The sequence below is a fragment of the Rhincodon typus genome, chromosome 21 (genome assembly GCF_021869965.1).
Source record: "Rhincodon typus isolate 14 chromosome 21, sRhiTyp1.1, whole genome shotgun sequence".
Taxonomy (NCBI): Eukaryota; Metazoa; Chordata; class Chondrichthyes; order Orectolobiformes; family Rhincodontidae; genus Rhincodon; species Rhincodon typus.
This window is the reverse complement of record NC_063352.1, coordinates 8,769,730-8,797,475: the sequence shown is the minus strand read 5'-3', so window position 1 is coordinate 8,797,475 and position 27,746 is coordinate 8,769,730. Positions and strand designations below refer to the sequence as shown.

The 27,746-nt window shown below is 42.2% G+C and overlaps 2 protein-coding genes across 4 annotated transcripts in view; one reads left to right on the top strand and one right to left on the bottom strand.

Moving 5' to 3' along the window:
• The window catches only part of nubp1 (nucleotide binding protein 1 (MinD homolog, E. coli)), a 62,172-nt gene that overhangs the window by 23,074 nt on the left and 11,352 nt on the right, over positions 1-27,746 (top strand). The window contains exons 4-7 of the mRNA XM_048609306.1: positions 14,830-14,898; positions 21,521-21,553; positions 23,113-23,203; positions 27,032-27,186. Coding sequence (XP_048465263.1) covers positions 14,830-14,898; positions 21,521-21,553; positions 23,113-23,203; positions 27,032-27,186 — 348 coding nt within the window. The remainder of the gene's footprint in view (positions 1-14,829; positions 14,899-21,520; positions 21,554-23,112; positions 23,204-27,031; positions 27,187-27,746) is intronic.
• LOC109921770 (Golgi apparatus membrane protein TVP23 homolog A) overlaps positions 16,450-27,746 on the bottom strand; it is a 64,564-nt gene continuing 53,267 nt past the window's right edge. The window contains exon 7 of one of the 3 annotated variants that reach the window (XM_048609311.1): positions 16,450-17,306. In XM_048609311.1, the coding sequence (XP_048465268.1) occupies positions 17,283-17,306 (24 nt within the window). In that variant the 3' untranslated portion in view covers positions 16,450-17,282. The other 2 variants (XM_048609307.1, XM_048609312.1) reach the window with 2 other exon arrangements.

Genomic DNA, 27,746 nt, shown 5'->3' with positions numbered 1-27,746 from the left:
ACATTCTTGGTCTCCACCACATTCTTGGTCTCCACCACATTCTTGGTCTCCACCACATTCTTGGTCTCCACCACATTCTTGGTCTCCACCACATTCTTAGTCTTCACCATTCATTCCAGATCCTAACTACATTCCTTGTGGTTATAGATTTATGTATGGATTTGCTTCCTTTTTTTTATCAATACTGTTGTCTTTCTCAATCTTCTTTTTATTACTGCTTTTTGGCTTAGTGTCTACCTAATGGGGAAAACATTAGTATTTAGATTGGTTATTTATGATTAAATTGCTTATTATAACAAGAGTAATTGGGAATACTTAGCTTGATTGTGTTTCATTGAAACATTTAAAATGGAATAGGCCATTCAGCCCTTTTGACCGCTACGCCATTCAGTGTGATCATGACTGATCATCCAACTCAATATCCTGTTCCCGCTTTCTTCCCATACCCTTTGATCCCTTGAACCCTAAGAACTATATCTAACTCCTTCTTGTAAGCATTGAATATTTTGGTCCCAATCACTTTCTGTGGCAAAGAATTCCAGTCTCTCGCTGAAGAAATTTCTTCTGAGCAGTGCTTAATTTTGAATCCTATTTGAATCAAGGCAGCATTCATTAAGCTACAGTCAGCAACTATATGAAGCATGTAAATGTAAAGTGGTGTTATGGGCAATGGGTTGTACAAAAGTATACAAGGAACTTGTCAGACCTCACCCAAAGTACTGTGCACAGTTTTGATAGTCTTCTCTAAGGAAAGCTATACTGGCATGGGAGGCAGTCCAAGGAAGATTCACTAGGTTGATGCTGGATATGGAGGCGTCCTCTTATGAGGAAAGCCTTGAGTCGGTTGGTCATGCACTCATTAGGGTTACTGAAACATGCAAGATTCTTGGAGGGCTTGATAAGGTAGATGCTGAAAGGTTGTTCCTTCTTATGGGAGAGTCTAGGACAAGAGGGCATGATATCGGAATAAGAGTTATCTAGTTAGGATAGGGATGAGGAGGAATTTCTTCTCTCTGAAGGTAATAAATCTGTGGAGTTCTTTACCGGATGTCAGCTATAGAGTCTGGGTTATTAAGTATGTTCAAGGCTGAGATAGGCAGATTTTTAATCAATATGGGGTTGCTTCAAGGATTATGGGGAAACACAGGAAAGTGGAGTTGAGGATTTCAGATCAGTCATGATCTCAGTAAATGGCAAAGCAGACTTGATGGGCTGATTGGTCTACTTTTACTCCTATGGATGGATGTACACAAGATTTTAATAAAGATAATAGTACTTAACAGAGGCGACTACAGTATGTAATAAAGTAGATCATAGTTTGCAGGCGGTAAATCCTCTCAGCATTGCTTTGATCAATTACAGACGTGTTCCCTAGCCCAGGTGCAAGGAAAACTTTCCTGATAGGACATTCTGAGCATTACTGACTTCTGATGATCATGCATTAGTTTGCTGAGGTATTTAAATCATGAAGTTTGCATTTCTGTAAATTCAATTCAAAGAAGATAATTTGAAAAACATTAGTCAAATTCATTAAGCCTGCTGAAGCAAAAAAGCTAATTGAAAATGAATAATTTACAGAAGTATAGTTAGACTTCCAGAACATTTGGCTGTTCCTGGGCGATATTTGGAGTGGATAAGTGTTGTAGGTAATATGGAGCTGTTTTGTTAGAGTGGTAATTTGTGGTTAAATTGTTTGTTATAGCGGAACTAAATAGGAATACTTTGCTTGATTGTATTTTGGTGCTTAATTTTGAATCCTATTTGAAATAAATATGCATTCATTAGACTACAGTCACGACAATACCAAATGTCACTTTGTGCATTGAAGAGATGAAATACTTATCTGGAAATAAGAAATGACGTTTACTTTAGCGGTTTATATTTTTGCCCAAATTGAATTCCTGAATGGGTTGTCCTTAGGCATTTTGCAGGATTTATTTTAGAATAAGCCTGTATGGATTACTCATTTGATCAAACATACAGAAGAAAATTCAATGTGTGCAGATATTGGAGGAAACATTTTAATACTGAAATCTGAAACTTTTGAATGTTCATCATCTTTTGGCTCAAATATATTATAGATTTCCTAATTCGGGTTCTTTTTCTGATGAGTTATCTCAAACCACCCCAACCTTAAGTTTACCTGGACCATCTCTAACACCTCTCTCCCCTTCCTGGACCTCTCTGTCTCCATATCGGGCAACCACCTAGAAACCGATATTCATTTCAAGCCCACCGACTCCCACAGCTACCTAGAATACTCCTCCTCCCACCCACCTTCCTGCAAAAATGCTATCCCCTATTCCCAATTCCTTCGCCTCCGCCGCATCTGCTCCCAGGATGAGGCATTCCACTCCCGTACATCTCAGTTGTCCTCGTTTTTCAAGGACCGTAACTTCCCCTCCTCGGTGGTCGAGAACGCCCTCAACCGTGTCTCCCACATCTCCCGCACCTCATCCCTCACACCCCGTCCACGCAATAAAAACCAAAAAAGAATCCCCCTCGTCCTCACGTACCACCCCACCAACCTCCGGATCCAACGCATCATCCTCCGACACTTCCGCCATCTGCAATCCGACCCCACCACCAAAGACATCTTTCCCTCCCCACCTTTATCTGCTTTCCGGAGGGACAACTCTCTCCGTGACTCCCTCGTCCGCTCCACACTCCCCTCCAGCTCCACCACACCCGGCACTTTTCCCTGCAACCGCAGGAAGTGCTACACCTGCCCCCATACCTCCTCCCTCACCCCCATCCCAGGCCCCAAGAAGACTTTCCACATCAAGCAGATGTTCACCTGCACATCTGCCAATGTGGTATACTGCATCCGCTGTACCCGGTGTGGCTTCCTCTACATCGGGGAAACCAAGCGGAGACTCGGGGACCGCTTTGCAGAACACTTACGCTCGGTTCGCAACAAACAACTGCACCTCCCAGTCGCGAACCATTTCAACTCCCCCTCCCATTCCTCAGACGACATGTCCATCCTGGGCCTCCTGCAGTGCCACAACGATGCCACCCGAAGGTTGCAGGAACAGCAACTCATATTCCGCTTGGGAACCCTGCAGCCCAATGGTATCAGTGTGGATTTCACAAGTTTCAAAATCTCCCCTCCCCCCACCGCATCCCAAAACCAGTCCAGCTCATCCCTGCCTCCCTAACCTGTTCTTCCTCCCACCTATCCCCTCCTCCCACCTCAAGCCGCACCTCCATCTCCTACCGACCAACCTCATCCCGCCCCCTTGACCTGTCCGTCCTCCCTGGACTGACCTATCCCCTTCCTAACTCCCTACCTACACTCACCTTTCCTGGCCCCATCCCCGCCTCTTCGACCTGTTTGTTTCTTCTCCACCTATCCTCTCCTCTATCCCTCTTCTATCTGCCTCCCACTCTCTCCCTATTTATTTCAAAACCCCCTTCCCCTCCCCCTTTTCTGATGAAGGGTCTAGGCCCGAAACGTCAGCCTCTCTGCTCCTATGATGCTGCTTGGCCTGCTGTGTTCATCCAGCCTTGCACCTTGTTGTCTCGGATTCTCCAGCATCTGCAGTTCCTACTATCTCAGTTAGAAAAATACCTTTCGTTAGGTTGTCAGGAGAGTATGTGCTAACTGAGTTGGCATGTTGTACCCTTCTTCCATTGGTATTTGAAGCTGAGAGGTTTAGGGAGTGAATCCCAGTCTTCAGGGTCTAAGTAACTAAAAGCCTGGCTGCCAGTGCTGAAGCGAATCGAAAATCAGGGACTGGTGAAATTTAGAAATGTTGGCGATTTTAGGGTTCAAAGAGGTTTCAGTTAAGATGGTGTGAGGGACCAGTTTCCAGTATTGCAGTTGTTAGGCAGACTCATCTATGGATAGAAGTCACGTTGCGTGTTATGTATTTATCTGGGTGTGCATTTGAACAAAGTTTTACCTACAGTTTTGAAGGATCATTGTAACGATATGAAAAAGCAGCAATAAAGTAGCTGTTTCAAATAGCTACACTGTGCAAAACAAGTTATTTTATCAGACTCTGGTATGTGTGCTCAAGCAGTCAGTACATCTCAAAACAACCATTGATATTTTCTAAGGAGAAAGTCTCCGTCTTGATGGATTAACCTTGAGTAATGCTTGATTTTGTGCTGTGCTATGTGCAGCAATGTCGGGAGAGTCAAGAACTCCATGGATTTATAGCGGAGGGCTGTTGGAGGCTGGGTCGTTAAGAGATGGAGAGGTTTTCTTAATCGATAAGGGACTCGTGGGCTGTGGGGAAAAGGCAGCAAAGTGGAGTTGAGGATCATCAGATCAGCCATGATCTCATTGAATGGTGCAGCAGACTATATAGGCTGAATCGCCTACTTTTGCTCCCAGATCTTAAGGTCTTGTGGTTATGACATTAGCGTTTGAGTGGGATAATCATTGTTATAATCATTATTATGTTTTGACCTATTCACCATTGCTATTAAGTAAAATTCTTTAGTCACATCCCTACACTTGGACAATGTTAAAGCATGCAATAAAACACAAGCATATTTCATCCCGAATAGCTAAATCTCTCCTCTTTATTTCCAATTCCTTTGGATGATGCATTGGAGTCCATCAGTGGTGCTCTGTAGGTAATATGTTTTGGAGCTTTGCTTGCTCCAGCTGGTAATGAAGGTGTGCACTATATGTGTGATCTTAATCATTGAGGGTGGCATACTGACAGAAATCCATGCTCTGCAAAATTATTCTATTTTGCCTTTTTGATTGCTGACAGAGTTGTGTAGTTATTCTTACCAGGCAGGAATGTACAGGTTGGCTGTCTTTCTTCACGAAAAGAGAAGGCTGAGGGATGATCTGATGGAATTGTTTAAAATGATGAAATGTTTTGATGGAGTGAATACAGGGAGAGGGTTTCCACTTGTGGGAGAGGGAAAGGCCACAGGCTGTCAACATAAGATAGCAAACAAGAAATCCAGTAGGAAATTCAGAAGAAACTCCTTTATCGAGAGAGTGGTAAGAATGTGGAACCTACCATAGGAACAGGAGTAGGCCACTCAGCCCCTCAAACCTGTTCTGCCATTCAGTAAGGTAATGGCTGATCTGTGACCTAACTCCTTATGCCTGCCTTGAGCCATTCCCCTTGATACCCTTTCTTAATAGAAATTAGTATGTTTCAGATTTAAATTCAACAATTTAATTAGCATAGACTGCCATTTGAGGAACAGCGTTCCAAATCCCCACTGCTGTTTGCACGTAGAAGTGCTTTCTAACATCTCTCCTGAATGGCTTGGTCCTAATTCTTAGAACATGCCCCATCATAGCGAGTGATTGAGGCTGATAGTATAGATGCATTTAAGGGGAAACTGGATGAAGACATGGGGAAATTAGTGGTCGTCTTGTAAGAGGAAGGATGGGAGGAGGCTCCCACGGAGCACAACATCATGGGAGGCTCCTCCCATCCTTCCTCTTCCAAGAACACAACATTGGCACATACCATTTGTTCTGAAACCTTTTGTTGTATGATCAGTCTACAGTCGTGTGCAACATTAGTATAATGTATTGACTGTCCACTCATAGTCACGGGCAGTCATGTTACCAGTTTGTATTTAATCATCATAGATCTGTTGTTGAGTGTAAGCAATGAATGTCCTTCTCTGCTAATTTAAGTCCTTATGCAAGTTGTACGCCTAGTTTAGCTTTGAAAAACAATTGGTCCTTGCCTCGTTCTTTATAAATGTAGGAAAGTCAATGTTGAAAAGGTTAGAGTCTAGGCCCGAAACATCAGCCTTCCTGCTCCTCTGATGCTGCTTGGCCTGCTGTGTTCATCCAGCTGTACACCATGTTATCGTTGAAAACGTTAAATGTCTTTTTAAATAAAACTCATTTGCATGCTTGACAGGTAAAAGTCAAAAAATCACATTCGAGTATCATATAGGGATATAGAATCAGACCATAATTTTGGATGGATATGACACTGGCAAATGGAGCTTCGTGTGCTCATTTTTATATAGAATGTTAACTGCTGGTGAACCTTGAGTGCAAATTTTGATTATTCCATTGCAGCGACAATCATCAACTTTTTAATTTATGTCTGTCTTTGCTGTAGTAACTGGAAATGTGAAAAGAATTCTGCCAGAAGTTCCCACACAATTCTTGCTTTCTCCTATAGTTTGAAGCAGCCAAAACAGTAATGGCTGAATTTTTAAAAAATTTGCTTTTGCAGCAAAATAAGTATTGACTAACATATTAACTGGATATTGAACATGTCAGCTAACTGCAAAAACAATTTTTTTAAACTTGTCTTAAGGGCTGACTTTGTTTAAATAGAAATCAAACAAAGTGTCAGGAGGCCCTTCAGAATTTGAAAACTTTTTAGGTATGCATACATCTATCAAATTAACCTGTTGTTGAAATGTAATGTAGCATTGTGACAGGGGAAGGTACCTGTCCAAGCATGTATTTATGCAAGTACTGACTTAGATTTCATGCCAACATTTCTTGCACTTCGCTGATCAGCTTCTTTTTGTGTTTATTACAGATTGCAGAAAAATAGAGAGGGGAGTTTCTAGGAAAAGGAACTTGCCCATTCTGAGAATGTGTTGGTATACACGTTGATTGAAGTTAAAGTACCAGCCTCTGTTCCCTTCCAAGAAACATTTATTGTCTCAGGACGAGATATAGCCTTGTAGATAGGACACATAGGATAGAAGCCCTTGTTTAATCGGGAGATACACTGTGTGGGATAGGAGGTGTTTTATGAGGAATGCAGCATGGACCTTATGAATCAGCTTTAACAACACGAGTTCTCCTCTGCCTAGTCACCTCATGCCTGAAGCCAGGAAGATGGGATGGGTGCCAGTGGCACCCAGCTGTCAGTATGATTCTATGGAGCAAAAACAGAAGTTGCTGGAAAAGCTCAGCAGGTCTGGCAGCATCTGTGAGGAAACAATCAGAGTTAATGTTTCGGGTCTGGTGACCCTTCCTCAGAACTTTCCCTGCAAACTTTCCCGAAACGTTAACTCTGATTTTTTCTTCACAGATGCTGCCAAGACCTGATGAGCTTTTCCAGCAACTTCTGCTTTTGTTCCTGATTTACAGCATCTGCAGTTCTTTCAGTTTTTATGATTCTGTGGAGGTTGCCATTCATTTAACTCCTGAATTGTACTGGATGCTACCTGCAGCTTTCTGCTTGGTAGCAGGAATTTAGAAGAGCATTAATATTTGTAGGGTAAGAAAGAAAGAACTTGCACAGATATAACAGCAATTACTGACAGGCAAGCCAAAATGTTCTACAGTCAGTGAAATAGTTTTGAAGTGTAATCACTGCTGCAATGTAGGGATACGATCGGTGCCACTAATTAAATAAAATATAAAATACTTCCAATCTAACCGAGTAGGTTTCAGGGTGTTTTGTGTGAAACTTCTCTCCGTTTTTGCCTTAAATGTAGATCAAATCTTACATTGATATGAATGCTCCTCACCAATTAATTCTATATGCCCCACCTTGATTGTTCTCCTGGTACCTCTGAGCGAGATCTCACACTTTAAATTCATAATGATTGAATCTTCTGTGTGGAGTTTTGTATTCTGTCTAGTTGTTCAGTCTGATGGCGCCTGGATAGGTGCCTGACAGTTGGCAGTGGAAAGGAGCTTTCAAACTATCATGATGAACATTGGTATGCCTCTCCACAAAGTATATAAACCCACCCTGATCACCTAATACTCCACATAAATGAATTAATTTGGAAGGACTGTGGTTTTGTGCGAGGGAAATCCTGTCTCTCAAACTTGATTGAGTTTTTTGAGGTCGTAACTGAGAAGATTGCTGAGGGCAGAGCAATAGACATTGTTTACTTGGACTTCAGTAAAGCCTTTGACAAAGTTCTGCATGGTAGACTAATTAGTAAACTTAGATCGCATGGGATTCAGGGTGAGCTTACCAATTGGATACAAAATTGGTTTAATAACAGGAGACAGAGTGATGGTGGGTTGTTTTTGAGACCGGAGGCTTGTGACCAGCGATGTTCCACTGTTCTTTGTCTTTTTTATAAATGATTTTGATGAGAATATAAAAATCATGGTTATTAAGTTTGCGATGTCACTGAGATAGACAGTAAAGAAAATTATCGAAGATTACAAAGAGATCTTGATCAATTGGGTCAATAGGCTGAAGAGTGCCAGATGGAATTTAATTTGGATAATTTGGAGTTTTTGCATTTTGAAAGAATAAACAAAGGCAAAACTTATACAATTAAAAGTTCGGCCTTGGGTAGTGTTGTAGAGCAGAGAGACCTAGGGTTTCAGGTGCATAATTCTTTGAAGTTTGCATCACAAATAGATAGGATGGTTAAGAAGGCGTTGAGCATGCTTGTTTTCATTGCTCAGACCTTTGAGCATAGGAGTTGGGACATCATGTTAAGGTTGTACAGGATGTAGTTGAGGCCTCTTCTGGAGTACTGTGTCTAGTCCTGGTGTGCCTGTTATAGGAAGGATATTATTAAGCTGGAGGTGGTTTAAAGAGATTTACCAGGATGTTGCCAGGAATGGAGGGTTTGCATTACAAGGAGAGGATGGATAGACTGGGATGTTTTTCACTGCAATGTACATTGAGGAGGTGACCTTATGGAAGTTTATAAAATAATAAGGGGTAATGGCAGGTGTCTTTTCCCTGGGGTGGGGGATTTCAAGACTAGGTGGCATATTTTTAAGGTGAGAGGTGAAAAATTTAGAAAAGACATGAGGGGCATTTCGTTTACAAAGAGAGTGGTTCACGTGTCGAATCAACTTCCAGAGAAAGTGGTGGATGCAGATACAGTCACAATGTTTAAAAGACATTTAGATAAGTACATGAATAAAATGTTTGGAGGGATATGGGCCAAATGCAGGCAGGTGGGACTAGTTCAGTTTGAGATTATGGTCTGCATGGACTGGTTGGACCAGTCTGTTTCTGAGCTGTATGACTGTCTAAAATATGTTGCAAAATTTAGAGCGCTCGTTTTGACTCGGTACTGACTAAGCTGGCTCACGTGTGCTAATTTTGTGTGATTGAGCAGAAAATGGGCAGACCATGAATTCCCCTTCACTGAAGCAATTACTGATGTCGTTTGTGGCTGTGTCAGCTGGATGATCTCTCAGTCACTTGACCAGTCCTCAAACACTGCGTAAATCTGGTTTAGAAGATTTTCCTAATGGTGATAATTTTAGTGGTGATGAATCACTGAAGTGTGAAAGAGGAAGTCTTTCTTTAGAAAGCGCTTGTCTGTAAAGATTCCTTCACCATCTAAATTGGCTTGGATTCCTTTCAAAATAGATTATCTGCCATTGTCTCAACTGCTTATGAGACATCTTGATTCACCTTGCCTGTCTTTCTGCCTCTGCAACTCTTGGTATCACCCAATGCAACAGAAATGGGGACAAACTGCAGATGGCCCTGTAAAATCTGGGTTTTGTAAACATTGCACTCATCTTGTTCATGGATCATTTTTATTATAACCAAAGAACTGCAGAAAAGGGAACTCTATTTAATCTGTATGAACCTCTTCAGGACAGCAGCATTAGCCCACCGTCACCATCCTAGGCATTACCATTAACCAGAAACTCAGCTGGATCAGCCATATAAACACTATCGTTACAAAAGCAGGCCAGAGGCTAGGAAACCTGCTGCAAGCAATTCACCTCCTGACTTCCCAGAGCCTGCCCACCATCTACAAGGCACAAGCCAGGAATGTGATGGAATACTCCCCACTTGCCTGGATGAGTGCAGCCCCAACAACATTCAAGAAGCTTGACACCATCCAGGACAAAGCAGCCCACTTGATTGGCACCATGTCCACAAACATCCACTGCCTCCACCACTGATGCTCATTAGCAGTAGTGTATACCATCTACAAATCATACTGGACAGATTCATCAATGATCCTAAGACAGTACCTTTCAAACCCATGACTCCAAGCATCTAGAAGGTCAAGGGTGACGGATACACGGGAACACCATTACCTGCAAGTTCCCTTCAAAGCCTTTCACCATCCTGACTCCCGTCACCGTTCCTTTACTGTCAGTGGGTCAAAATCCTAGAACACTCTAATGACATTGTGGGTCTACCCACACCACAGGGTCTGCAGCAGTTCAAGAAGGCAGTTCACCACCGCCTTCTTCAAGGCAAATGGGAGCAGGTAATGAATGCTGGCCCAGCTAGCGGCACCCACATCCTATGAGAGAATTTTTAAAATGTGTGGAAACCAAAGAACAGCAACAAATGTGGCAGTGGAAATATTCTGGAAACAAAACCTTGGGGCAGGCTGAATGGCTTCGCACGTCAGCCTTTCTCTTATTCACTCACCTCAGCTGGGGGTTAGATCCTCAACAATGGATGCTGGTGGGTTGTTAACCCGACTTGTCCTGACCTTTGTACACACGTGCATGATTTCAAGCAGAGGCCATTTGTTAGTGAAAAAGGATAGAAACTCTGGCCAGTTTGTGAACCCCTGATCCCTGTCCCCCACCCTACATCTAACTATTCAATGTACAGGACATTGCATAGGCCACATCTGCAGTCCTTATTACCTCCAGGTCTCTGAAAACTATACTGCAAAGTTTTTTGTAAGGATGCCCACCTTGAAGAAGTTTTCCTCCTACCTCTGAAGAGAGCTCAGTGAGTCTCTCTCCCACTGCAACCCCTGGCTATCTCTGCCCTGAAGCTCTTCAACCACATTCTGAAGACAGCCACGTCTCCTTCCTCAGTGCCTGTCTACACAGCAAGCTTATCCCCCATGGTCTCCAAATAACATTCAGACCATAACTGAAGGAACAACACCTGATATTTCGCCTTTGGAGCTTATAGCCCAATGGCCTGAATATTGACTTCACAAGCTTCAAAACCTCTCCACCCTCAACTTGTCCATCTATCCGCTCCACCCTTCCCACTGACCAACCACGATAACCCCCTACCTGCATGTATTTATCTCCATTTCACCTACCCTCCCTCCCAGCCCCATCCCTTTCCCTGTATTTATTTCTGGACTCCCCTCCCCATCCCCAACCCTGATGAAGGGTTTTGGCCCAAAATCTTGACTTCCCTGCTCCTCGGATGCTGTCTGACCTGCTATGCTTTTCCAGCTCCACATTTATTGACACTAGCTTCCAGCATCTGCAGCCCTTACTGTCTCCAAGTCATTGCTTAGGCCACCTTTGGAATACTACATTCAATTCTGGTCTCCCAGCTATTGAAAAGATGTTGTTCAACTTGAAAAGGAGCAGAAAACATTTACTAGCATGTTGCTAGGGTGGGAGGGTTTGAGCAATAGGGAGAGGCTGAATAGGCTGGGGCTATTTTCTCTCAAGCGACAGAAGCTGAGGGGTGACTTTATAGAATCATGGGGGACATGAATAAGGTGAACAGCTAAGATCTTCTCCCCAGAGTAGGAGAGTCCAAAACTAGAGGGCATAGGTTTAAGGTGAGAGGGGAAAAGATATGAGACCTGAGGAGCAACATTTTCATGCAGAGGGTGGTGCGTGTATGGAATAAAAGGCATCGTGATGGGTATATGAATAGGATGGGTTTAGAGGGATATGGGCCATTTGCTGGCTAATGGGACTAGATACAATGAATTCTGGTTTTAGGAACTCCTGTAGTGCAGTGGTAGTGTTCCTGCCTCTCAGTCAGGATCCCTGTATTCAAGTCCCACCTGCTCCAGAGGTCTGAACAGGTTGATTAGAAAATGTCTAGATGTTGGTTTTGCCAGTGATGCTCACCTGTGAATGAATTTTACAAAGACTCCTTTGGGGTTTTGTTCTAGGAACTCCTCTCTTTAAAGAGGCAACCATTCTTGGCTCATACTACAGCTTTGAAAAAATGGGGTGCGTGTCCCCAGCACTAAACATGGCTGCTGAGATCTCGTGCCTGTTTAGAGTATTCCCCTCTTCCTGTAACGTTGGTCAGCCACAATGGAGCCTGTTTTGCTAGTTATGTGTTTGCCCATGCGTAGCTGACGTGCTGACATCAGTGTGTGCTGCAGTCACCCCTTGTCTGTGCGGAGTGTCGGGCAGCCCTCTTTCCTCTCTTGCCCCGCACGTTCCTCCTCCATACATGTTCCCAAATATTCAGGAAGTGTTAAGAGATCAAGGCCACTCAGGAGGCCACGCTTGTCAAATCCACGTCATTACCAGCATCACCTTATTGCAATCCTTGGCTTTACTCTCCATGCAAGATTTATGTTACCACGGCTGCCCTGTGAATATTTGGGCAGCATGTTATTTGTGATACGCACATGCCGTGGCAGTGATGCAGCCCTGCAACACTGTTTCTGCTCTCACTGAGGGCCACCTAACGATGCCACTGATCATAGAACAGAATCATCAAATGCCTACAGTATGGAAGCAGGCCGTTTGGCCCATTGAGTCCACTTTGACCCTGCAAAGGGTATCCCATCCAGACCTAACCCTACCCTATCCATGTAACCCTGAAACCCCCATGGTTAACCCACCTAACCTAGACATTCCTGGACACTGTGGCCAATATAGCATGGCCAATCCACCTAACCTGCACATCTGTGGACTGTGGGGGGAAGCCACAGTGCCCAGAGGAAACCCATGAAGACACATGGAGAATGTACAAACTCCACACAGACAGTCACCCGAGTGTGGAATTGAACCCAGGTCTCTGGCACTATGAGGCAGCAGTGCTAACCACTGAGCCACCCTGCCACCCATGGTGCTGCCAACAAGACATCCCAACTAGTGTTATGAAAGAGAAAGAGTTGGTAGACCATTTGTATGACTGGAGGCTGTTTCCAGTGGTGTCTGACAGGGACCAGTGCTGGGTCCCCTATTGTTTATGAAATATTCACTTCTGTATTGTTTATGTATGTGTATATATGCATTGGTCTGGTGGGGAGGAGGGAATAGTTGGTGGTGTTGCTAAGTGTGTTTGCAGATGACATGAAGGTTGGCCATGTGGTTGACAGAGAGGAAGAAGGTCTTGGGTTACAGTAGGACTGGTCAGATGGAATTTAACTCTGTGGTGTGCGGTGATGTACATTGGAAGAAGTGACAAGAAAAGTGAGTGCACAATGAATGGCAAGACATGAGGAAGCTCAGAACAACACAAAGATCTTGGAGTACATGTTTGTGGATTCCTGAAGGCATGACAAGTTAATATGGTAGTTGAAAAGACGAAAGGGACACTTGCCTTTTTCAGTCGAGGCATAGATTATAAGAGGAAGAGGGAAATGTTGATGCTGTACAGAGCATTGGTTTGGCCCTAACTGGAGTAGTGTGTGCAGTTCTGGTCACTACACTATAAGGAAGGATGTGTTTGTACTGGAGGGGGAGCAGAAGAGATTCACCAGGATATTGTCTGGCATGGATGAGTTCTTTTACCACCACACTCTGTCTCCGAACACATAGCCAAATTTGCATCCAATTTGCCAAGTTACCCTGTAACACTGGATCCCAATTTCATTATCAGTCCCACATCTGGGACCCTGTCGAAGGGTCTGCCAAAATCTATGTAAATGACATCAACGGCATGGCACTCACCTACACACCTGATCAGCTTTACCTTCGAGCAGATGTTAAATCACAGCCTTTGAAGTAATATCTGTTGTGCTATCCTGTGCTGAGCTGGTCTTTTGAGGTAGTGATTCATGCATAGTTTTGATACTGACGGTGCTTGTAAATAATAAATACTCATTTTATGATTCTGGATTTCTTGTTTCAAGTTGCTTTCAGTAAAATGCCCTGTGTTGTTCTGAAGTAGCTAGCTCCATCTGCTGTTCTTTGATAAGTTTGCTGCAGAGGGTTAGCTTTTCATTCAAATTTCACAGTGGTACTCTTGATATCATTACTGGGAAATTGCTGAATCCCACTTAATAGTGGCCTGTCTCTGCAATTGAGATCGGAGAAAAAAGATCACATTTAGACAAATTTTAGTATAAAGTTGCTTGTTTTTCTTTGCATTTTTGAAATATGTAGGAGCTCTCTCTAAAGAGGTGACTGCTAACATATCAGGCGGTGGTAGATTCTTGGCTTTCACTGTTTTACCCTCTAACACAGTTAATATTAGAAACGCTGACCTGTCTCTTGCCAGCCCATAATACTTGTGTGACAGAGCATCAATTTCCCGTGACATTCCCTATTTAAACAAGTAAATCATGGGTCCACACTTAAAATCAACCTGGCTGTTTCTCTCTACAAATACAGATTGTGTCATTCAGTATCTCCAACAATTTTATTTAGAATCATAGAATCCCTACAGTGTGGGAGCAGGCCATTCGGCCCATTGAGTCCACATCCATCCCCCGAAGAGCATCCCAGCCAGACCCAATCCATGTAGCCCTGCATTTCCCATGGCTAATCCACCTAAGCCTGCACATCCCTGGACACTGTGGGCAATTTAGCATGGCCAATCCACCTAACCTGCATATGTTTGGACTGTGGAAAGAAACCGGAGCACTTGGAAGAAACCCACACAGTCACAGGGAGAATGTGCAAACTCCACACAGAAAGTCGCCCGAGGGTGGAATTGAACCCAGGTCCCTGGTGCTGTGAGGCAGCCGTGCTAACCACTGAGCCACCATGCTGCTCCCTGCATTTGCATCTTTTTGTTAATAAACAACAGGCTTATTCATGTTTAACTTTTGTAAGAAAATGGAGGACACTCTCAAACATATCCTGTGCTTGTCTCGATGAGCATACATTACACCAGAGAACAGCCAATGGGAGGAATTTTGCAGTGGAGAAGCTAAACAGTGGATTTATTAATCCTAATAATACTGTTTCCTTGTCCTGTAGTTTGATTTCTGTGTTCATGTAATGCAATTCAAGATTTACATGTGCATGATTTTCATTCTTTATATTTTTCCTGATTGCAGGTTGCACTTCTGGATGTTGATGTGTGTGGCCCATCCATTCCAAAAATCATGGGAGTGGAAGGTGAACAGGTAAGGGAGAAGTTCCTCAATGGTGAGGAATTGAATATTCTTTAATGAACCATTAGATCAAATGGAAGCTTTTCAAGCTGCTAATTGGGTAGTGTGGCACTGTATCCTTTTTTCACTGTCAGGATGTGAACAACACTGTGGAGAATGGTGGTGGTAATTGAGTGGCTTGGTGGGGCATTTTGGAGAGCAGTTATGCAATCAGGAGATGGTGGCGTAGCGGTAATGTCACAGGATTTGTAATCCCTGGGGAAATTAAAATCTAGAATTGGGAAGCTAGGCTCAGCAATGAAACTATCCTCGATTGTTGTAAAACCACATCCAGTTAACTAATGATCTTTCAGGAAGGACATCTGCCTCCCTTTTCTAGTTTGGACTACAGGAGGCTCCAGATCCACGACAATGTGATTGATTCTTAACTGCCCGATAGAATGAGTTAGCAAGCCTTTCAGTACAAGGACAGTTAGAGATGAGCAAAAAGGTGCTGATCTAACTGACAGTGCTGTATCTTATTACATTTTAGCTATGGTTCTAGAGTCCTATATTGGCCAGAATTTAGAGTCACATAGAGGCCAGACTGGATAAAAGATTTTCTTCCTTAATGGATATTAGTGAACTAGATGAGTTTTAACGGCAATCCGACAGAACTGCAGAAGCTGAAAATCAGAAACAAAAACAGAAATTGCTGGAAAATCTCAGCAGGTCTGGCAGCATCTGTGGAGAGAAATCAGAGTTAACGTTTCGGGTCAAGTGACTCTTCCTCAGAACTGATTTCTCTCCACAGATGCTGCCAGACCTGCTGAGCTTTTCCAGCAACTTCTATTTTTTGTTTAATGGTAATCCAGTGGGTTCACCATTAAGGATGCTAGCATTCCAAATTTGTTCAATTAACGAAATTTCCTAGTTGCCATGATGGGTTGGCTAGCTCAATTATAAACCATTTCCATGTATCTCTTCACACAGCTCAGTGTAACACAGTGACACGTATGGAAGACACTTAAAAAAGTAGAAAGTTTACTGTAAATGGCAGCATGGGTATAGTTTGACAGTATAACATCTTCTGGCTTTCTGTTGTATCTCCAACAGTGCCTTTTTATTTCTATTCAGATGGCTGGTTGTGCAGCCTGGCACAGTGACAGTCATTAGTGAAATACCAAGATCCTATTCAGAATATTTGTCACTGTGTATGACCCATCTATTGGAGCACTGTTTGTGTCTGCTTATTGAGTAGCTCCCTAACATTCCCTGGACTTAAGCCAACCCAGAATCATTAACATCATCAACTCTTACTGGTGGAGATGTCCAAAGTTCAGCAGAAACGCAGGCAATGCATTAAAAGTTAATTCAATTCTTTCATTATAAATTGGACCTGTTTACAATCCCTCACTGAGTTCATCCAATTCCCAAATCCTTGTGATCAATAAATCAGTCATTTTTATAATTGATACTTGCAGGTTATTTTGTAAGCATCTTACACCTACCTGTATTAATAATGCTGTGGAGCTGCCGGTGTGGGACTGGGGTGGACAAAGTCAGAAGTCACAGGACACCAGGTTGTAGTCCAACAGGTTTATTTAAAATCACAAGCTTTCGAAGCACTGCTCCTTCATCAGGTGATGTCCCTTCAACAAAATAACTGTGAAATGGAGATCCATAGGCGGAAAGTACAACATCATGGGTTTCAGAAAGAGAATTCATGCAGGGATCAGGGAAAACTGCTCATTTTGTACATGGGAAAGTTTGTAATGCTTATTGAAGGACAGAGTGAACCCCACAACATAAATGATTACAGCATAGTTCAAAATAACATCGTGATTACAGTGTAGTTCAGTGTGTTATAGTAACCATAATGTTATTTACTGTACTAAAGTAACTACAGCATAGTTCAGTATAGCATAATGATCACAGCATAGTTCAGTACAGTATAGTGATCGCAGCCCAGTTCAGTAAAATATAGTTACTACAGTGTAGTTCAGTATAGTAAAGTGCTGACAGAATAGTTCAGCATAGCATAGTGATTACAGTCTAGCTCATAGTAAAGCATTGTGTTATTTGAATTGCATTTTCCTGATATAAGTTGGCTGGTGTTGAATTCTGTGAAACAGATTAAATGTTGAATTTCAGGATCATAAACTGATTGGTGCAGTGAGCAGAATGTTAGGAAACTCCAAATAAAAGTTGAACCAGTTTACACTGGAATATCCTTGAGGTTATGTTGACCTTCATTGGAGCATACAGGAAACTGAGGATCAGAGCAAAGCAGGGAATTACAGGGATAAATGACAGGGATTTTTCCTACACAGTGGTCATCCAATTTAGATTTGGTCTCCCCAATGTACAATGTACAATGTTGTGAGCAGTGAATCATGTACGTTAATTTGAAATTTTCACCTGGACAGTGTGTTCTGGGCCTAGAAGAGGTAAAAAAAAAAGGTCAGGTGTCACATCTCCTACACCCTTTAAAATTTGTTCATGTTCGTGGACATTGTTGGCCAGGCCAGTATTTATTGCCTGTCCCTAAATGCCCAGAGGACAGTTAAGAGCCAATAATATTGCTGTGGGTCAGGAATCACATGAGGACCACACCAGGTAAGGATGGCAGATTTTCTTCCCCAAAGGACATTAGTGAGCCAGATGGGTTTTTTCGACAGTCAACCACAGTTTAATGGTCATCACTAGACTAGCTTTTTATTCCAGATTTTTATTGATTCAAATTCCACCGTCTGCCGTGTGCAGTGACATTACCACTACACCACTGCCTCTCCTCTTGAGTGGAAAGGTGCGAGAGAAACAGGAGGAGTGTTGAAGGTGGCTTGAAGGGTGGACAAGGCCCACACAGGTGAAACAGAGATTATAGTAAAACGCCTCTGGAATGCTGAAAGGGGATCAGAAGGTGTGTTTGATGATGGTGTCGCAGTGGAGGTGGTAGAAATGGTGCAGGACAATTGTATGTGGAAGCTGGTGAGGTAGAATGTGAGGACAAGGAAAACCCTATGTGGTCCTGGGAAAAGAGTGGGAATAGAAATGCAGGAAATGGGACGGATGCAGTCAACCACCCTGTCAACCATGTTTGGGGTGGACTCCTCAGATTGAGGGAAAAGTGTAAGTTTTGGTGGTGCCAGTATGAGGTTTGCATCATTTAGAAGGGTCTTATACCATTGATGAAATAGTTTACCTAGTTCAGAAACCATGGTGGTTTTAGTAATCATCTTCTCACCTGCAGCTGCCTTGTGTGTCACCAGTGGCTCAGTGGGTAGCACTTCTGTCTCCGAGCCAGAACTTGACGTGTTCAAGCCCCACTCCAGTGACTTGGACACAGAAGTCTGGGCTGAAACTCAGTGCAATACTAAAGCTGAAAGTAAAAGATTTCATAGCCTCATTTCGAAGAAGTGAGTTATTCCTGTCTCCTGGTCAAATATGTATCTCTCAAACAAAATCACTGAAACACAATAGGTGGTCATTATCACCTTTGTTTATGGGGCTTTCTGTGCACAAATCCGATACTAACTTCCCTACATTACAACAATAACTACACAACTTCAAAAAGTACTTTGTTCATTGTTAAGTGTTTTTGGGCATTCCGATTTCCGACTTAATCAGGTCAAATCAAGCCAAAGCTTCCTTCAACTCCATTTGAAACTGTTCTTCATAAATTTAGTTTAAACATTTCTTTTTGACCTCTATTAAGAATTTCTTTTTATTCACGGGATGTGGGTGGCTCTGGCTAGGCCAGCATTTATTGCCCATCCCAAATTGCCCAGAGGGTAGTTAACATTTCTGTTGGCCTAGAATCACATGTAGGCCAGACCAGGTGAGGATGGCAGATTTCCTTCCCTAAAAGAGCTTAGTGAACCAGATGAGTTTTTCTAACAATCGGCAGTGGTTTCATGGTTAGATTTTAATTGAATTCAAATTCCACCGTCTGCCACAGTGGGATTTGAACTTGGGTCCCCAGAACATGATCTGGGTTTCTGGATTAATTATGAAGTGATAATGCTAGGCCATTGCCTCCCCTGGTTTATTTGACCCAAATGGAAGGATGTTGTTAAACTTGAAAGGGTTTAGAAAAGATGTACAAAGATGTTGCCAGGGTTGGAGAGTTTGAGCTATAGAGACAGAGTGAATAGGCTTGGTCTATCTTGCCTAGAGTATCAGAGGCTGAGGAGTGACCCTATAGAAATTTATAAAATCATGAAGGGCATCGATAGGGTGAATAGCCAAGGTCTTTTCCCTAGGGTAGGGGAGTCCAAAACCAGAGGGCATAGGTTTAAGGTAAGAGGGGAAAGATTTAAATGGGACCTATGGGGCAGCTTTTTCATGTAGAGGATGATGTGTGTATGGAATAAGCTGCCAGAGAAAGTGGAGGAGACTGGGACAATAACAACATTTAAAAGGCATCTGGATAGATACATCAATAGGAAGGGTTTAGAGGTATTTGGGCTAAATGCTGTTAAATGGGACTAGATTAATTTAATCTGGTCGGCATGAACAAGTTGGACTGAAGGGTCTGTTTCCGTGCTGTTTATCTCTATGACTCAATGACCAAATTTTCAATGATTTGCCGCGACTGTGTTCGATTTCCAAAGTATGCTCGATCTCTGAACTGTAGAGAGTCGGCAGTATTAGAATCTGAGGGAGGGATTGACAGCTCAGCAGCACCACCTGCTGCACCTTTCTTGTACTGCAATAGATCAGAAACATGCAATGGATTTTCAGAACTCTGGAATCACAATTCTCTACTCAGCGCCACCAAAATACTTTATGAACAGATTTTGTGAATATCACTAATATTTCTGGGTTTTTTCCCCATTCCTATCAGGACTATTTACTTACAACCATTTGGACTGTAAAATTAAAAGGACTTTTTAAAATAGTTCCATTGTAGTACAAAGGGTAGTTTGTTGCAAAAATACTGTTTTGTATTTCTGGTTAGATGCTTAAATTGGAGTTGATGTTTAAATTGCTTAAACTCTAATTCAGTAGATTAGATTACAAATTGATTGACTACACAGCCTCCAGGACAAGAAGTGGTCTGTGGCCAAATTAGTTTACGTGATTTAAGGCAGAGAAATAAGAAATTATCACATTAAAATTGGTACATTGTGTAGCTAGAGGCAGTCCTTGTGACATAAGATTCCTTCTGTTGAAGAAAGTTCTGTGGCTGATTAGGTCTCATTGCATTCCCCCAATTCAGCAGTGAACTCGATCATAGCTGACAGAAGAACAGAAATGGCTGGAAAAGCTCAGCGGATCTGGCAGCATCTGTGAAGAGAAATTAGAGTAACCCTTCCTCAGAACTTAGCTAATCTTCTCATTTCTCTGCCTTAAAGTACTGCCTACACTCACCATTTCTGATAACACATCTAGGTTTTATCACGTGCTGAGTACAGAATTACTCACTGGCAATATCCCTAAACTTTCAGACAACCCTTAACATATGCCTTTGTGTGTTAAAAGTTTTTTTTTAATTAGATGTCTCTTTTACAGGTAGGGATAATGTCACTGGACAACCTAGAGCCGCAGGCTGACACTCAGGAGGCTCAAGTTCAAACCCCACTGCAGCGGCTGGTGGCATTTAAATTCAATTAATAAAATCTGGAATTAAAGCTAGTCACAATAATAATAATGGTAGCCACGACACTATCATTAGTTGTTGTAGTGAAAGCTAATCCAGTTCACCAGCATCCTCTACGGTAGGAAATCTGTCATCCTTACCTGGTCTGGCCTATACGTGACTCCATACACACAGCGATGTGGCTCAGCTGATATCAGGGAAATATTTTGTTGGGGGAAGAAAAATTGTGTGTGGGAGTTGGGAGGTCATGTTGCGACTGTACAAGACATTGGTTCTGCCACTTTTGGAGTATTTTGTGCAATTCTGGTCTTCTTGCTATAGGAAGGTTGTTGTGAAACTTGAAACAGTTCAGAAAAGATTTACAAGGATGTTGCCAGGGTTGGAGGGTTTGAGCTGCAAGGAGAGGCTGAATAGGCTGGGGCTATTTTCCATGGAGTGTCAGAGGCTGAGGGGTGACCTTATAGAGGTTTATAAAATCATGAGAGGCATAGATAGGGTACATAGGCAAGGTCTTTTCCTCAGGGTGGGAAAGTCCAAAACTAGAGGGCATGGGTTTAAGGTGAGAGGGGAAAGATATAAAAGGGACCTAAGGGACAAATTTTTCATGCAGACAGTATTGCATGTATGGAATGAGTTGCCAGAGGAAGTGGTGGAGACTGGTACGATTACAACATTTAAAAAGCATTTGAATGGATATATGAATAGGAAGGATTTAGAGGGATCTGGGCCAAATGTTGGCAAATGGGACTAGATTTGTGTAGAATATCTGGTCTGCATGGACGATTTGGATGGAAGGGTCTGTTTCCATGCTGTATATATCTATGATTCTATGATAATTACCAATGTCATATTATTAGGAGCTTAAATTGAGTTAGCAACAAAATAACATGGTCATGAATATAACTTACAGCAGCAAAAACCTTTTTCCACACACTTCCCAACCTTTAATGTAAGCAATATGTTGATTTAAATTAATCCTAAAATGTGCGTGCTAAGAATTTAAAAGCAAGTTTATTAACTAAATTCTATCCATCCCTTCTATTCTCACAGGTACACCAGAGTGGGTCAGGATGGTCTCCAGTGGTAGGTAATGCTTTGCTGAATTGTTAGCATGTCTAAATCTGACCTAGCAAGCAGCCAGGCTTGTGGGGAGTACAGGTTGGAGAATTGCAATTGTACCGTTTTTAGTCCTATCCTCACACAACGCACCTTTTGAATGAGTAATATAAAACAAAGAACCGTAAGCACCGGAAATTAAAACAAAAACAGAAAGTGCTGGAGAAGCTGAGCAGATCTGACAGCATCTGCAGAGAGAAAAAGAGTTAACATTTCGAGTCCAGACTCCATCATGTGAGGCTTTTGAAAAACACTGAAAATTATTAACAATACACTTCTAAATGAGTCAATTTACCCAATATATCATAATGGCTGTGATTTCAGTGTGTTTTGCTAAGACCAGTTTTCAGGCAAGGTTCCCCAATTTATTATGGTTCCATACGGAGTACCCCAATTTATTAAGGTCCTGAGTGAGGAGGGATGAACCAGTATCCCTTCTTTATTCATCCACCCCCACCCCTCCTACTGGTTGCAATAAGATTAATTTAAGAAGGATCCCTTAACCTTGTGGATACCTTTTTCTCAGACCAAATGTATGTTTTAAAAGCAGCCCATTTAACTTGGCTGTCTTGAGTTAACAAGAGTGAATTTATTAGTTGCTGAATGCGAGAAGAAATAGTAATGCAGCACACATGCACACAGATTAGGAATAAGAAATAAATCCAAAATAATTTTTTTTAAAATACAGATCAGTCTGTGAGTCATTCATGAAGCGTAGATAGTAGAACATTGCAGCCATTAGTGACTGTCACCGATAGCATTGACACTGGTGGTTGATCAGGTCATTTCAAGTTTCTTGTCTTTGTGGTTGAATGAAATTCTTTTGTCCTGGTTCCTTTCTTTGGCGGCTGGCAGCGCTCAAACTGTGAGAGTGTATTATCCCTTCCTTTACCTGCAGTGCAGGGATGTTTAGTGTTGATTCTCAAAGCTGTGACCTTCACAGTACAATAGTCCATGCAGAAGAACATCAGACTGACACACGCTGACCGAGTTGAAGCTCGCTTCTAAACTACGTTTTTTTGCATATCTCTGGAAGGATAAAATGCAAACATGTCTGCAGGAGATGGCTTCCTAGTGAGTGGAGGTTAGGTAGTCATTATCTCTTATGGTAGCCATCCCTCTCATTATCTCTTCCTGTTTGAAGCTTTGCTGACTCTATGTGGATATAATATTCTAGAATTTCTCTGCAGACAACCGCTGAATTTATACCTGCAGTCACGTTGGCTCTATCATTCCTCTTTTAAGGGCAGGTATGATCCATGGTCATGACATTCAATTTGCTTCCTCTTCGGCCCCTTTTGATTTGTTCTCTGTTATACAGTGGCTTCAAATACATGCACAAGATTCTGTCATCATTGGAGATTTTATACAAGTTCTCTATGTTACAATTGTTACGTTCGTTGTGCCTCCCACTTTTATTAGAATGTCGGTTTACTGCGCACATTTGAGAATTTGTTGAACTGCACCCTAACCACATTGCTACAAGCTATATTGATGGTTTCTCTCTTTTGTTTTGTTTCTTACAGTATGTGGAAGAGAATCTAGGTATAATGTCAATAGGATTTTTGCTCGGCAGCCTTGATGATGCTGTCATTTGGAGGGGGCCAAAGAAAAATGGTTAGTTTATTTGTGTTGAGTTTATCCTTTCTGGCTTAACAAACGTCCTCTGCAACATATTTAGCATTCAGGGCAATCATTTCTCTCATTCTTAATGTTGTCTTAATACATTTGAGGTTTGTTGAATGCTGCTCAACACTGATACCACTTTTGTTGTGTTACTCCTGGTAAAGCAAGTTATCTCTTGGTCTCAAGTTGGAAAAGGTTTAATGTCTCAACCTCATTAAGTGACTCTCAGTCCTGATAACATCCTCATGAATCCATACAATGCCTTGACCACATTTTGACCTGCTTCCTTTAAGGGGATACTCAAATCTATACATAGTTCTCCAATTATGGCTTGAACGACGTGTTGGATAAGCCATTTATCTCTAAATTTAAAAAAAATCAAAGCTTTTCAATGGCTTAAGCTGCTAACACTATAATCTTTAATAGGCAGTATCTCTGCACTCCCAACGTCTCTCCAATCCTCCTCCATTCCATTTAATACTATTTTGTACCATTTTTATGAACTTGCCAAATGTACCACCTCGCATTGTTGCTCATTCATCTACACCTGACACTTTATTTGCTCATTGTACCAGCATATCCATGTCTCCCTAAAGTCTTTTCACAGTCATTGTGACAATCTATCACATTCTGAATGTAATGTCATCAGCTGCTGATGTTATTGTTGCCTTAATTCCCAAATGCAGCTCATTGTTGTACAGGACAAGGGGAGGTGATGGCATAGTGGTATTATCACCAGAGACTCCGGCTGTTCTGGAGATCCAGGTTTGAATCCCACCAGATGATGCAATTTGAATTCAGTATAATCTGGAATTAAGAGTCTAATGATGACCATGAATCCATTGTCGATTGTTGGAAAAACTCATCTGGTTCACTAATGTTCTTTAGAGAAGGAAACTGCCATCCTTACCTGGTCTGGACTACATGTGACTCCAGACTCACAGCAATGTGGTTGACTCTTAACAGTCCTCCGGGCAATTAGGGATGGAATAATAAATGCTGGCCCAGCTAGTGAAGCTCATATTCCGTGAATTAGTTTTCAAAACATAAGTAATAATGGCATCATTCACCCTATACATTGTGCTCTGTCCTCCCATCATCTCTCTATTGATGGGGCCATGTTTTCGTGACATTTGTTTTATCTTATGAAGTTTTAAAAATCCATGACTCTTTGTGGATGTGGTGCCAATGAAGCGGGCTGCTTTGTCCTGAATGTTGACAAGCTTCTTGAATGTTGTTGGAGCTGCACCCATCCAGGCAAGTGGGGAGTATTCCATCACACCCCTGACTTGTGCATTGTAGATGGTGGAAAGGCTTTGGAGAGTCAGGAGGTGAGTTACACACTGCAATATTCCTAGCTTTTGACCTGTTCTTGTAGCCATTGAGTCTGTGTGGCAAGTCCAGTTGAATTTCTGGTCAATGGTAAATCCCAGGATGTTGATAGTAGGGGATTCAGTAATGGTAACACCATTGAATGTCAAGGGACGGTGGTTAGATTGTCTCATGTTGGAGATGGTCATTACCTGTCTTTTATGTTGCACAAATGTTATTTGCTAATTGTCAGTCTAGGCCTGGATATTGTCCAAATCTTGTTACATTTGAACATGTCGCAAATGGTGGTGAACACTGTGCAATCATCGGTGAATATCCCCACATCTGACCTTATGATGGAGGGACGGTCATTGATGAAGCAGCTGAAGATGGTTTGGGCTCTGGATATTTTCCTGTGTAACTCCTGCAGAGATGTCTCAGAGCTGAGATGACTGACCTCCAACAACCAGGTCCATTACAACCCAATGGTCTCAATGTGGACTTTACTAGCTTCAAAATTGCCCCACGCCCAGCCTCATCCCAAGACCAACACTCCCTCTCATCCCCACCTCCTTGACCTGACACAACCTGTCCATCTTCTCTTCCACCTATCAGTTCCTCCCACCTCACTGACCAATCCCCACCACTACCTACCTGCTATCACCATCCCACCTACCTTGCCCAGCCCAACACCCCCCCTTTCTATTTATTTCAGAGTCCCCTTCCCCTCCCCCATTTCTGAAGAAGGGTCCCGACCCGAAACATCAGCTTTCCTGCTCCTGTGATGCTGCCTGGCCTGCTGTGTTCCTTCAGCTCCACATTGTGTTATCTCAGACTCCAGCATCGGCAGTTCTTACTAACTCTTAGGACCATCTTCCTATATGCCAGGAATGACTCCAACCAGCAGAAAGTTTGTCCCCGATACCCATTGATTCCAATTTGATGCCACACTCAGTCGAAAGTAGCCTTTATGTCAAGTGCTGTTCCTCTTGCCTCACCTCTGGAATTCAGCTGTTAATAATTTAATAAGTAATAGTATAGGAATGTTATTTAGGAACTTGTACATATTGTGGCTCAGGTAGATTCCTCATTCTGTATGTCTGTACAGTATGTTACAAATAACTGGCCTTTGTTTTGAAGTCTGAAATTTGTTTTAGGTTGTGTGAGGAACGTATTCAAATACACAGAGACACAAGTTATAATGTGGACTGAGAAGTTACATTCATCGAGAGAGATTGGGACATTAAATCTTTCTCTGTTTAATGTTGAGTCACTGAACTGTGACTCTATTTTTGTTTGTTCTGTCAAACTATTTTCTTAACCACTGCATCCACAGATTTGTTCACATTCTTTTCAAAAAGAATGTCTCATGCAAAGTGAATTTTAAGTTCGCGGTAAGCTGTAATGATGTGATTTCTGTATCTAAACAATGCCTCAAGACTATAAATATTTACTTATTTTAATATTTAAAAATGGGACAGCTCAGTGGTTAGCACTGCTGCCTCACAGCACTAGGGACCTGGGTTCGATTCCACCCTCGGGTGACTGTATTTGTGGACTTTGTACGTACTTCCCGTGTCTGTGCGCTCCGGTTTCCTCCCACAGTCCAAAAATGTGCAAACTAGGTGGATTGGCCATGCTAAATAAATTGTCCATAATGTCCAGGAGTGTGCAGGCTAGGTGGATTACCCATGGGAAATGCAGAAAATGCAGGGTTACAGCAATAGGGTAGTGAGGTGGGTCTGGGTGGAATGCTGTACAGAAGTCGGTGTTGACTTGATGGGCTGAATGGCCTGCTTCCACACTGTAAGGAATCTCTGATTTTATGAACTGTACATCTGAATGTTTCTCTCCATCTATTGCATTTTGTCACAGATGTAAAACATTTGGGTTTTCTCAGTGATAATGTGAAATGTGCACATTCCAATCCACAAAGTTTCCTCATCAAATTTCAACTATGAGTAATCTCAGATTCTTTATATTTAAAGTGATTACATATTCTCTTCTTCAAAGGACAAATGATCTTAAGCACAGATCAACCTTGGTGATAGAATAGTACATTTTTTGTTCCCTTTTGTCACTGTAAAATAGAATATCATTTGATTTAGCACAAGCGGTGTCAAACATAAAAGTCTGCATTAATATTCCAGTAATATTTCCTCTTTTTAAAGTTTTTTTTTCCCCACTTCACCTTGTACCATTATTGAGAAAGCATGGACTCTGCTTGCAGGTACCTCAGGAGTCACCTGCTGAAGCTGTGTGACAGAGATAGTCAAGGCTGACTATTTCACTAATGTCTCACTGCCTTACAGTAAGAAAGCACCAAGCCTCTGCCTCGCATATATTAGCAATCCTGTGATTTCAAGTTGGAAACACAGGTCTGCAAGGAATCAAGGGTACGGGCCTTAATACATTCCAGATTTTATGCTTGTGGCATGGAAATCAGTTGACTGATTTTTAGTTTGCCATCCTCATTTATTGGTATTAACAAAGTTTTTCATCTTTTAGGTTTAATCAAGCAATTCCTACGGGATGTGGACTGGGGTGAAGTAGATTATCTGATTGTTGATACACCGCCTGGTACCTCAGATGAACATCTTTCCATTGTACAGTACCTGAGTGCCACACAAGTGGATGGAGCTGTGATCATTACCACTCCACAGGTAGGCTGCATTATCAAAACAAAAAGTGTTGTTGAGCCTCCAGGAGTTAAAGATTAACCTCCTACACACACCAGGAGAAAAATCTATATGGATGTTAAAAAGTATTTTTTTCTAAACAGGGGAGACAGGGTGGTAAAAGACTTTAGGCCTAATGGGATGGTTGGTATTAACAGCTTGTGATACGATGAAACCTTCAGGAATAAACCCTGCCACAGGAATTTCATCACTTAATATTAAGATTGATAATGTTGTTTTGATGCGATTGCTTTATATTAATTGACTGCATTTACTTTCATGAGCTGTGAAGTAAGAATGGGTCTGGAAATAAGAGCATCTGGCCTCCTGTATTTTGGTGGTTCATTGCACCAGGTAGAAGAAACTTCTTGAAATGAGCAAAGGAAACCAATGATCCTGGGAACGTGAGAGCAGTAGTAGGCCACTCAGCCCAACAAGGCTGCTCTGTCATTCAGTTAGGTCTCAGCTGATCATCTACCTCTAACCCACAATCTGCACTGAAACCTCAGAGCTCTGTTATCATCCCTGTAAGCTGTTTTAGCACC